Source organism: Schistocerca gregaria, chromosome 6, assembly GCF_023897955.1.
Source record: "Schistocerca gregaria isolate iqSchGreg1 chromosome 6, iqSchGreg1.2, whole genome shotgun sequence".
Lineage (NCBI taxonomy): Eukaryota > Metazoa > Arthropoda > Insecta > Orthoptera > Acrididae > Schistocerca > Schistocerca gregaria.
This window is the reverse complement of record NC_064925.1, coordinates 179,217,919-179,231,322: the sequence shown is the minus strand read 5'-3', so window position 1 is coordinate 179,231,322 and position 13,404 is coordinate 179,217,919. Positions and strand designations below refer to the sequence as shown.

Below are 13,404 nucleotides of genomic sequence, written 5' to 3'. Positions count from 1 at the left end.
CTATAGGCTATCCCCGATATTATTCAATCTGTACACTGAGCAAGCAGTGAAGGACCATAGAAAAATTTGGAGTAAGAATTAAAGTTCTGAAGAAGAAATAAAAACTTTGATGTTTGTCAATAACATTGTAATTGTGTTTGAGACAACATAGGACATGGACAGTCTCTAGAAATGAGGATATACAATGAACATCAATAAATGCAAAATAAGGATAATGGCATGTAGTCAAATTAAATCAGATGAGGCTGAGCGAGTTAGATTAGGAAACAGACACTTGAGTTTTGCTATTTGGGCACAAAATAACTGATGATGACCAAAGTAAAGAGGATACAAAATGTAAACTGGCAATGGCAAGAAAAGCATTTCTGAAAAGAGAGACTTGTTATCTTCGAATACTGACTAAGTGTTAGGAAACCATTTCTGACGGTAATTGTCTGAAGTATATCCATGTAATGAACTGAAACATGTATGATAAAAAGTTTAGACAAAAAAATAAGAGCTTCTGAAATGTAATGCTATGCTACAGAAGAATACCGAAGATTAGGTGGAAAGATCATGTGTGGCACAACTTGACTAAAAAAGGGGTTGGTTGACATGATACATGCTCAGACAACAAGGGACACCAATTTAGCACTGTAGGGAAGTGTGGGGAATTAAAATTGTAAAGGGAGGCCATGGGATGCATATAGTAAGCACATTCAAAAGGAAGTAGTTGCAGAAGTAATTAGGAGATGAAGAGGACAAGATAGAGTAGCACGAAGAGCTGCACCAACCCAGTCTTTGACAACAACAACCACAACAACAACAACTTTGGAGCAGTTGATTCAGGACATTCCCTGTTCCATAAACTACCTTGATGACATCTGGGTTGTAAGCTCTACATGACAAGAATATTTACAGGTTTCCTGTCTTCTGAAGAATGGCCCTCATTACAAGCTGGAAAAGTGCAGTTTGTTTTTCCCAAAGATGTAATTTTGGAATATGTGCTTAGCAAAGACAGCCTCACCCCTCTGGATTATCATATCAAAGTCATCGACAACCTGTCAGTGCTAAAAAACCTGAAGGACCTCCAGACTTTTTTGAGCAAAATTTCACATTATCCTAAGCTAATTCTCCATGCCATGCACATTTACCATCCTCTTAAACAGCTTCACCAAAAGGGCCTTATGTCTGTCTGGTCTGCTCTTCAGTACCTCAAGCAGTGTTTGTGCTCTGTTCACTGTTTGTTTCTTTCATGCCATGTAGACCTTCAAGTTTGGCCTGTGATGTGTTCAAGTATGACAACATAATGGAACTAGATGGATAAAAGAATCTGCTCAACAAGGGCAGCAAGAGAATACACATTTCAAAGTACTTGCATTTGCAAGCTTTCAGAGCCTGTGGCTCTTCTGGCAGAAGGATTGAAGGGGAAGCAAGAGGGATGAAGGAAAAGGACCGATGAGGTTTAGCAAATGGGGGAAAGTTTGGAAAAATCACCCAGAATGTCGGGTCAGGGAAGACTTGCCGAATGGGATGAGAAGGAAACGTTGATTGTTGGGGACTGCACCAGACGAGATGAAGGTTTTCAAATCTCAGCCAGTACAGTCCACAATAACCAGTCTTTGCTTCCCATCCCACATGGTAAGTTTCCCATGACACGGAGTTCTAGACAACTCCAGACTCTCCCAATTTCCTAAGCCTCATGAGTCCTTTCCCTTCAGCCAGAAGAAGGATCCACTAGCTCCACAAGATTGCAAATTTAAATACTTTTATATATGTATTCTTCTGCTGCCACTTGACGAATAGATTTCATATCCACCCAGTTACATCAAATTTTCAAAAACTGATTATTTTCATTGATATATTAGCCAATATGGCAATGGGTGGTTCTGCCCCTGGATGGCATGAACAGCCCTTAATTTACGCATCAAAGACACTTTCTGCAGCGCAATGCAATTATTCACAGATGGAAAAGGAGGCACTGGCTACTGTTTTCAGAATTAAAAAGTTTCACGTTCTCTTGTTTGTGGCGAGGTTCCTCCTCATCACCTATCATAAACCAATGGCTTCTGTACTTGGCCCTCATGCCAAGCTGCTCAATAGGACTAAATTGCAAAGGTGGGGCCCCTTTCTCAGTAATTAATGCTATGACATTTTTGTTACTGCTTCACTGCTCAGTATGAGAGTGCTGATGCACTATCACGGCTGCCAGTAGGGACTATCTGGGATTTGATTGGCAGGAGGCATTGTGTTTGCATTGGATGGTACCTTCCAGCAAGCCTTCTCAGATTTTCCATCAACAGCATGAGATCACACCTGCCATGGCTACTACTTGCTTTTCCACAGGTGCTACTCACTTTTCTGGGAAACAGTTCAGCTGTCCAACTGGTTTAGTTGGAGCACAACTCTTCAGGTGTGGATCTTGCACGGCGTACATTTATCTCTTACATGATCCACTCAACATTGCACATGTGTTGCACTGTGGTGTGACTTATATCAAGGTGGCGCGACGTCTTGTCTACCGGCCTGGGATCAAACCCGATGTCAAACACCTGGTGCAGACTTGCAGGGCCTATGCACCCAAGCTGGCTGCACTACCGCACCAGTTTTCCTTTGGGCCAGACCCAGGGTACCCTCAGGACACGGTGCATGTCAATTTCAGAGATCTTTCTTGGGCAGGATGTGGTTCTTGGTGGTCAATGCTTTGTCAAATTTTCTGTACATAGCTAAGCTGTCCTCCACATCATCGACTGTCACATTGACAACTATCACTGTCTGTGCATTATCAGTTATTTTTGCCAATGAGGGATCCCCCGTGACCTTCACGTCTGATAACAGTTGACAATTTCCATTGCAGGAGTTTGAAGACTTTTCTTTTGTAATGGTATCCAGCATCTTACTACTGCCCAATTTCCCCTGACCTCTACCTTAGAGGTGGACGGTTTGTGTATATGTTCAAGACTCAAATTATGAAGTCCATGTCTGCCTCTTTCCATATCGACACATTGTCAAATTTTCTGGCTACTTACCAGGCAACTCCAGTCAACGAGTGTAGTGTGGTTCAATGTCTGCATGAGTGCCAGCTGCCAGATTTCCTGGATTCGATGCACTGCCAGATTTCCTGGATTCGATGCACCGAGTCACATGGCCCGGCCACCAAAGCTTGCCCGTTTCCCCCCACGACTGCCGTTTGGACTCAGTCTTTTGGTTGGCAGCAGGTGTCGGTGTAGGGTTTTGTGGTGGACCACAAACGTCAGCAGTTACTTGTGGTCAATGTTGGTTAGGAGCAGCTGACTCATCTTGCAAATCAGTTACACTTACACCCTGTGGGTTATCACTGTCATGGTATCCCAGTTAGCTGGGCTGTAGAGATGGTTGCAACACTGTTACAAGTGTGAGCTCCCATCTGCAGCAGTGTGCTTCCCCATTGCCATCCCCTTTGTGGCTTGTCCCACCTTCTTTATGCCCACCGGGGATCACTCCAGTGCATCCCAATGTGGAAATCATAGACTTTGACCTGCCCTCTTCCTTCTCTCCCCCCTCGCTGGTGGATTGGCATTGGCACCGACATTACCAGTGATACAACTGTTTGTGAAGGAAGCTCTTATTGTTTTCATAGTTGAATTACTGGAATCTTGCAGTCAGTAATTTGTAAGTATTAAATCAGTAACTGCAGTGACATAAAATTACAGTAAATTTTATTGGTATAACTTAGCCTTTGTTCGGTCTGTGAATTTCACTGAATTCTCTCTAATTAACATGTGTCTAAACATGAGTATACAACAACAAAAATCAATTATTGATAATATAATGTAAATGAAAAGATAAAAAAAATCTACTCACCAAGCGGTGGCAGGAAACCACACTTGCAAAAGGATTTAACTTTTACAACCTTTTGGAATCAGTGGCTCCTTCCTCTAGCTGACGAGTTGAAGGGGAAGGAAGGGGGTGAAGGAAAAGGGCTGAAGAGGTTTAGGGAAAGAGGTACAGTACAGACTGTCAACAGCCGCCCATCCAGCAAGTCTCCACTGACCCGGGGTTCTGGTAACTGATCTAACTTCATATCTGGCAATGCTTCTTATGAGTACTTCTGAAGTTGAATCATATTTTAACTTAAGATATTGAACAATTGTAGCTTTCTCTAACTTATAACCGTTATTAATATAATAGAGAGAAACATTCCATGTGGGAAAAATATATCTAAAAACAAAGATGATGTGACTTACCAAACGAAAGTGCTGGCAGATCGATAAACACACAAACATACACACAAAATTCAACCTTTCGCAACCAACGATTGCTTCGTCAGGAAAGAGACAAGGAGAGGGAAAGACAAAAGGATATGGGTTTTAAGGGAGAGGGTAACGAGTCATTCCAATCCCGGGAGCGGAAAGACTTACCTTAGGGGGAAAAAAAGGACGGGTTACACTCGCACACACACACATATCCATCCTCACAAATACAGGCACAAGCAGACATATTTAAAGGCAAAGAGTTTGGGCAGAGATGTCAGTCGAGGCGGGAGTGCAGAGGCAAAGATGTTGTTGAATGACAGGTGAGGTATGAGTGGCAGCAACTTGAAATTAGCAGAGATTGAGGCCTGGTGGATAACGGGAAGAGAGGATATATTTAGGGACAAGTTCCCATCTCTGGAGTTCGGATAGATTGGTGTTAGTGGGAAGTACCCAGATAACCCGGACAGTATAACACTGTGCCAAGATGTGCTGGCCATGCACCAAGGCATGTTTAGCCACAGGGTGATCCTCATTCCCAACAAACACTGTCTGCCTGTGTCCATTCATGCGAATGGACAGTTTGTTGCTGGTCATTCCCACATGCGTCACAGTGTAGGCAGGTCAGTTGGTAAATCACGTGGGTGCTTTCACATGTGGCTCTGCCTTTGATTGTGTACACCTTCCGGGTTACAGACTGGAGTAGGTGGTGGTGGAAGGGTGCATGGGACAGGTTTTACACCGGGGGCGGTTACAAGGGTAGGACCCAGAGGGTAGGGAAGGTGGTTTGGGGATTTCATAGGGATGAACCAAGAGGTTACGAAGGTTAGGTGGATGGCGGAAAGACACCTATTGAACAACTATTTCAGCCAGTTCTAATAACTTTTGCTTTATTTCCATTTCCATTTTTCCCACATCACTGATCATTTCTAGCCGCTTCCCACAGGTTTTAACGTCATTATTTCTTCGTCAGAGAATTGTTAACTTCATTTTCATAATCTGTCACCACAAAACCACTCCTTTTAATACATTTACACGCAGTTTTTTCGAAATTTTCCCGAATTTCTCCACCCTTTAACGTGTTTTGGCAGCAACACAACCACCTAACCTATGTGCACATCGTTGTCTACCATCCCAAGTTTACCACAGGATCAACATAGCCCAGCTTTAACCAACACTTTCTCGCCTTTTTTCACACCAGATCTCCAGTTGCTTTCTAGTTCACCTTTATCTCTCCCCATATACATTTATATTTTTATTTTCATTTTCATTTCAGCCTCATGTTACACTTTCCACCTTCTAATACCATGTCACCCTCACAACACCCCCACAACGACCCCCAGATTACGCTCCCATATTTTATTTTCTCAGGCTTGTCTAACATTTGGCATTACCCCCAAAGGCCTCACACCTTAAGTTCCCATCTCTGGCTGCAACCCTTCTTTCCATCAGTCCCTATACCAGTTCCAAACTGAACAATCCGTTGCCCTCACCCACCTAATCCTTCACCTACACATCAACTCAGCCAATGAACACTCCTATCCTTAATAAAAGACGTCAATCTTTCCTACCCCACATCCCCACCGGCTGTTCATAGCATCCTCCTACAGGCCAACCTCAAATTAGAACAGCATGCCACCCTCCACCTCAAAAAACTATCCAATCTCCTGGTTTCCCACCTCCAGAAAGGCAACTCACTCACCCTTCACAAACTTTCCAGCAAACCTCAACCTCCTCTCATTGCACACAAACCCAGTCTCTCCCATCTACTCAATCTCCCACTTCCAGCTCCACTCCCTCCAAAACCTCACAATTCCAATCAACACAATCTGGAACCACAACACCCTAATTCAGTAGTTAACCTTTCCTCCAAACCTCTCTCCCAATCCGAAACCTCTGTCCTGTCCAAAGGCCTCACCTTCAGCACCATTCCCAGATTCAACCAAACAGCCCTCGTCAAAGATTTACTGTCCTACACTCATACTCTCTGCTGGAAATATCACTTTGCCACGAAGAAGAAGAAGAAAAATGATAATAATCCTACTCCTAATGTTCTAACTCCCCAAGACACTATCCAAATTCAACCCTGCCTGGAACAGTTCCGTCCTCCGTCACAGAGGGACCCACCTCCATTTCCTCAAAATCACCCTCTCCAAACCTTCCAGGAATATCTTACTTCCAGCCTTGCCTCTCAATCCTTCTTAAAAAAAACCTTAATCCTACTCCCAACATCACCACTGCTGAAGCCCAGGCTATCCGTGATCTGAAGGCTGACCAATCCATCGTCATTCTTCCAGCGGACAAGAGTTCCACGACCGTGGTACTTGATCGTCAGGAGTATGTGGCTGAGGGACTGCGTCAGCTTTCAGACAACACCACACACAAAGTTTGCCAAGGTAATCCCATTCCTGATGTCCAGGCGGAGCTTCAAGGAATCCTCAGAACCTTAGGCTCCCTACAAAACCTTTCACCTGACTCCATCAACCTCCTGACCCTGCCGTCACCTTCTACTTTCTTCCTAAAATTCACAAACCCAATCATCCAGGCCGCCCCATTGTAGCTGTTTACCAAGCCCCCACAGAACGTATCTACAACTACGTAGATCAACACCTTCAACCCATTACATGCAGTCTCCCATCCTTCATCAAAGACACCAACCACTTTCTCGAACGCCTGGAATCCTTACCCAATCTGTTACCCCCGGAAACCATCCTTGTAACCATTGATGCCACTTCCTTATACACAAATATTCCACATGTCCAGGGCCTCGCTGCGATGGAGCACTTCCTTTCACGCCGATCACCTATCACCCTACCTAAATCCTCTTTCCCCATTACCTTAGCCAGCTTCATCCTGACCCACAACTTCTTCACTTTTGAAGGCCAGACATACCAACAATTAAAGGGAACATCCATGGGTACCAGGATGGCCCCCTCGTATGCCAACCTATTTATGGGTCGCTTAGAGGAAGCCTTCTTGGTTACCCAGGCCTGCCAACCCAAAGTTTGGTACAGATTTATTGATGACATCTTAATGATATGGACTCACAGTGAAGAAGAACTCAGAATTTCCTCTCGAACCTCAACTCCTTTGGTTCCATCAGATTCACCTGGCCCTACTCCAAATCCCATGCCACTTTCCTTGAGGCTGACCTCCATCTGTCCAATGGCCAGCTTCACACATCCGTCCACATCAAAACCACCAACAAGCAACAGTACGTCCATTATGACAGCTGCCACCCATTCCATATCAAACGGTCCCATCCCTACAGCCTAGGCCTTTGTGACAAACGAATCTGCTCCAGTCCTGAATCCCTGAACCATTACACCAACAACCTGAAAACAGCTTTCACATCCCACAACTACCCTCCCGACCTGGTACAGAAGCAAATAACCAGAGCCACTTCCTCATCCCCTCAAACCCAGAACCTCTCACAGAAGAACCCCAAAAGTGCCCCCACTTGTGACAGGATACTTCCCGGGACTGGATCAGACTCTGAATGTGGCTCTCCAGCAGGGATATGACTTCCTCAAATCCTGCCCAGAAATGAGATCCATCCTTCATGAAATCCTCCCCACTCCACCAAGAGTGTCTTTCCGCCGTTCCACCTAACCTTCGTAACCTCTTGGTTCATCCCTATGAAATCCCCATACCACCTTCCCTACCCTCTGGCTCCTACCCTTGTAACCTCCCCCAGTGTAAAACCTGTCCCATGCACTCTCCCACCACCACCTACCCCAGTCCTGTAACCCAGAAGGTGTACACAATCAAAGGCAGAGCCACATGTGAAAGCACCCACGTGATTTACCAACTGACCTGCCTTCACTGTGACGCATTCTATGTGGGAATGACCAGCAACAAACTGCCCATTCGCATGAATGGACTCAGGCAGACAATGTTTGTTGGGAATGAGGATCACCCTGTGGCTAAACATGCCTTGATGCATGGCCAGCACATCTTGGCACAGTACTACACCATCCGGGTTATCTGGATACTTCCCACTAACACCAATCTATCCGAACTCCAGAGATGGGAACTTGCCCTTCAATATATCCTCTCTTCTCGTTATCCACCAGGCCTCAATCTCTGCTAATTTCAAGTTGCCGCCACTCATACCTCACCTGTCATTCAACAACATCTTTGCCTCTGCACTCCCGCCTCGACTGACATCTCTCCCCAAACTCTTTGCCTTTAAATATGTCTGCTTGTGCCTGTATATGTATGGATGGATATGTGTGTGTGTGTGCGCGAGTGTAACCCGTCCTTTTTTTCCCCCTAAGGTATGTCTTTCCGCTCCCGGGATTGGAATGACTCCTTACCCTCTCCCTTAAAACCCACATCCTTTCGTCTTTCCCTCTCCCTCCCTCTTTCCTGACGAAGCAACCGTTGGTTGCGAAAGATTGAATTTTGTGTGTATGTTTGTGTTTGTTTATGCGTCTATCGATCTGCCAGCACTTTCGTTTGGTAAGTCACATCATCATTTTTTTTAGATATATTATAACCGTTATTTATACATGTACACCACCAAAGGAAGCACCACATTCGATGGTGTTTTTTGTGATGTCTTGTTGTAATAATTCTAGGCTTGTACCATGGGAAGCACGGAAAGCATATTGTTTGGTGGCCAGTATCCCCTTCTATAACACTAACTACACGCATGTGTTAACATGGTTCTTTATTCATAGGAACAAGAAGTTACTTAACTTGAAATAGTCCAGGTGTTGTGGAACAAACTCATCTTTAATAGTCCATGTTAGCCTCACTGCTGGTGAAGTACACATCTCAATATGTACACTACTCTTGTCGCTATGTGCAGTCTGCAACAGAGCTGCGACTGATGACTCAGTGACTCACTGGATGACTGACTGGCCCTCCAGTCCACGACAGCGATCTAAATACTGGCAGTCGAGAGAGCGTTGTGTGGCACATTGCTTGCGAGTCTCTATTTGGCATCTCTCCTGATAGGCATGTTGCTTGCACCTACTATCAATCTTCTCACAACCTTTTTGCTGACCGAAGTGCTGGTGCCAGCTTATGCCAGCACAGTATTACTAAAAATTAACTTTTCACGGCGGCATTTTAATGTCATTCACACACTTTTACCAACCTATGAGGGTTGTACCAAAAGTAATGTTCTCACATTTTTTAGAAATAGAAAACATTGTTTATTGTTACACTTTTATCTATCTTTCAACAGTCTCCATTTTTTTCGACACACTTTTGAAGACTGTCTTCCAGCTTTTGTATTCCTAAGTTGAACAAGTCTTCCACCAACCTGCTGAGGAAGTGTGTGACCTCTGCTCAGACTTCATCATCACTCTTGATGCGTTTGCCACCTAAGTGTTTCTTTAGCTTGGGGAAGAGGTGATAACTGCTGGGGGCTAAGTCTGGGCTGTACAGGGGATGGGGCATAATAGTCCACCCAAATTACTTCAAAAGCTGCTGTGTTTGACGAGCGACATGGGGTCAAGCGTTGTCGTGAAGAAGCACTACCCCCTGTCAGTTGTCCTCTACAGCGATTCCGTATTGCTCGCCGATGTTTGGTAAATGTTTCACAATATCTGAGTTTATTGTTGTCCCAGGTAGCATGATATCAATGAGGAATACCCCTTCCAATCCCAAAACACAGTTGAGGTAACCTTTCTGCAGACTGTGTTTGTTTGAATTTCTTTGGTGGCGGTGAATGGGAGCGACACCACTGACGAGATTGTTGTTTTGTTTCACGGGTGTAATGCAACAACCAAGTTTCATCTCCTGTGAAGATACTCACAAAGTCCAACAACTTCTCCTTGTTGCCTCCCTCATCATGCTGTTGAAGGAACTTGCGAGCACAGTCAAGGTGTTGCTCCTTTTGTCTGTCAGTCATCATCCGGAGGGCCCAGTGAGCACACACCTTGTGATAACCAACATTTCTGTTAAAGTTCTTTAAATTGTGTCACGGAAAGATTCTGGAATGCATTCAACAAGTTCATGGGCAGTGACCCTCTGATCTTTGAGCAGCTCACTGTTGATCTTCTGGACAACAGCATCCAAAACCGGTGGTCTTCCACTCCATTCTTCATCTTTAATTTCCATGCGATCCTCAGCTAAAGCCCTGCACCATTTGTGGACATGCTGAACAGATATGCACTCTTCACCATAAGCTGCAGTCAATTGCTGATTAATCTCCACGGACGGTAACTTCCTTGAATGGAGAAACCGGATTACTGCTCGAACCTTGCACTTGGCGGGAGCGGCAATCAACACTTCCATCTCTGACAGCTGCCATGCCAACACTGAGCAATGTAGCAAATCGCAGATGTGCGGGCTCGGGAATGGGGGAACCACTGCGCACGGCACTATTGTTCGATTTAGCACCTTCCCTCTAGGCTGTAGCTGATTGGGAACCTTACTTTTGGTACAACCCTCATACCTTCTCAGCAGGAGAAATTGCAAGTTGAAAATTTATCTCCTGTTTTGTCAGAGTAGCTGATACTAGTTGTCCCAAAAAGTAGAATTTGTGATATATGTTGAGAGCTCACAAAAAACCACAGCTGAGCTAGATTTGATATATATCACACTGTACAGGCACACCCAGTACTTCCATTTCTTTTTCAGTTTTTTAAACTGTAAATAATGGTAAGCCACAATAACACCCTCTTCAGAAGAGGTTACACTTGTACATCATCAATGCACCAATAAGCATATGCAGCATGTCCTTTATTGCAATATTTCACATCACATGTTCTATCACCTCAATGAGAACAGCACCTGATGGCAGCATTTTATCAACTCAACTACTGGCTTAAATGGAATGACGTAAACAGTTGTTGGGAAAATACTCTGCTATTGTGAATAATGTCAACTAACATATTTTCTTGTTACTTAATTATACTGCAATTTAGAAATAAGCCTTCCTCAAACTTCAACAAGATGAGAATCACGGTACTGTTACTACCTGAGAATAATTTTATTCTGGTGGAGGCTTACCTGTATATAAAAGTAAGAATCTTAAAAGTGTGCACAGAAACATTAATCTGCTTGTCTAATGTCATACAGACAAGCCGTTTCAAAAATTTTTTTGTGAACTGCTCCAGCTTCATACACAATTCAGCAGATGCATACAATGGGAGCAAGGCCTAGAATAAATAATAAAATTTATTAAAATTCAACAAGAAATATTAATAATTTTTATGTTACTCAAGTGACACATAGATTGTAATGTCAGAACAAATGAGATTACAGCCTTTTCGGTGGACATTTTGAAAAGCAATTTCTTATATATTCTCTAGGAAAAAAAGAGAAAGAGAGAAGAAGAAGAAGAAGAAGAAGAAGAAGAAGAAGAAGACGATGAAGAACAAACACTTAAAAGGGAATGACAAAGTGTAAAGAAACTTCAAGATTTGAGACGATAAGCAATGTTATTTCAGTTATTACAATATCAAGAAAAATTTATAAAGATCTTGGTAGTAAGAACCCACTTATCAGTATGACATCCCATCCCCTCTGGCACGAACTTATTCAATTGGGAAGGGTGTCATAAAACTATTTATCTTCTTCTGAGACAATCTGGCCCACAACTATTGTCAATGCTTCATGGTATCCCGGATAATGACACTGGGACAGAGTTGATATTCAAGCTGGTCCCAAACTATTGAGGACAGATCTGAGATACTGCTGGCCACAGAATACCTAAACATCAAGTAAAAAGTTCGTAGACATACATGCCATGTAGGGACAAGCACTGTCCTGTTCGAAAATGACACCACAATATTGTCGCATGAGAGGTAATATATGGGGATGCAGGATGTCTGGGATATACCGCTATGCCATCAGAATTCCCTCAATCACTACATGCCATAGCATGAAGTTGTACCCATGGCTCCCACCATCATAATGCCAGGACAGTACATTGGAAGAATGGGACCTCGACATACTCACTGACGTTGGCCATCTGGGGTAGTTGAAGAACTGTTATTCAATGCTGAACACAATGAGACACCATTTATCAGCAGTCAATGCTTCCCGGTCACAGCACTTGTCCAAATGTAGCCCTAGTGTTGTGGTGTTAATAGCAGCCTACGCATGGGACAGTAATTCCCCAATCTGGTTGCTGCTAGTCTGTGGCCAAAGGTGCAGGATGACATAGAATATTGTAGAGTGTCCATTGTTCTCTGATGGTGGTTGCAGATGTGAAGGAGTTGTAATGTACTTGGTGCACAATATGGCGATCATCACTTGTGGGGGTCGGACATGGTCAACCGAAACCTGGATAATGAGTCTGCCTGCCCTCATGTTCCCATGCAGTCAATCACTGGGTCACTATCATATGCCCCACAAATTTGGATAATGCATGATTCGATCAGCTGACCATATAGTGAAATGTTTTTCTTGTTGTGGGTTGATTTTAAGTGATCAATATATTGAGAGACGCTAAGTTTTACTTATTCTCTGCAATAACAGTCATCTTCTTTTTCAAATTTCCCAGTCACCGTCTTGTTTTCTCTTGATGATGTGGTCCTGCTATGCAATGCCATGTATTTGCAGCTGACTTCTTTTCCAATTGCAGAGGGCGAGGGCTATAAGAGAGCTTCCACATTTAAACAACTCACTAAGAAATCACAAAACACGATTTTTGTAATTCTTCTTTATTTAAATAAGTTCTCTACTCACAACTGATAATACACAAAGCTTTGCAGGCAACATGTTCATACATGATGCTTCACCAAAACCATAAGTTCGTACTTAACAGCAAAGGATAGTGCTCAAGTAACAACATTCGTTTTTCTTGCTCGACCATTGTGATCAGGCCCCTTTCTTCTTTGGAGTCCACAGCACCACCAAAGCATGACTACAAAGTTCAAGTGACCCCTCATTGGTCAGTCCAAATCACAAATACATCATCACTTTATATGCTGTGCCCGCAGGGTTTTCTTTCTCATATCTGCACATAAATTCCAACAAACCCGGGCACAGAAGATGCTCTTTATGTTACTACCAACTGAAGTCATTTTCTCACCTGCACTTTTTCATCGGTCTAGTAAAAGGAAAAGTGGGATGTGTTGTTATGCTTTATAGACACATATACCACTACCATGGAGACCCACAATGAGGCTGCTTTCAAACTTTGTCAGGCACTTATAAAGCTGTCTCAAACATGTTCACCATATCTCCATGTCCTTCACAGGTATCACTCAACATCAACACTGTTCAC

The 13,404-nt window shown here is 43.6% G+C and overlaps 1 protein-coding gene across 1 annotated transcript in view; it reads right to left on the bottom strand.

Moving 5' to 3' along the window:
• The window catches only part of LOC126278687 (cohesin subunit SA-2-like), a 381,965-nt gene that overhangs the window by 310,040 nt on the left and 58,521 nt on the right, over positions 1-13,404 (bottom strand). The window contains exon 7 of the mRNA XM_049978948.1: positions 11,181-11,329. Within this exon, the coding sequence (XP_049834905.1) occupies positions 11,181-11,329 (149 nt within the window). The remainder of the gene's footprint in view (positions 1-11,180; positions 11,330-13,404) is intronic.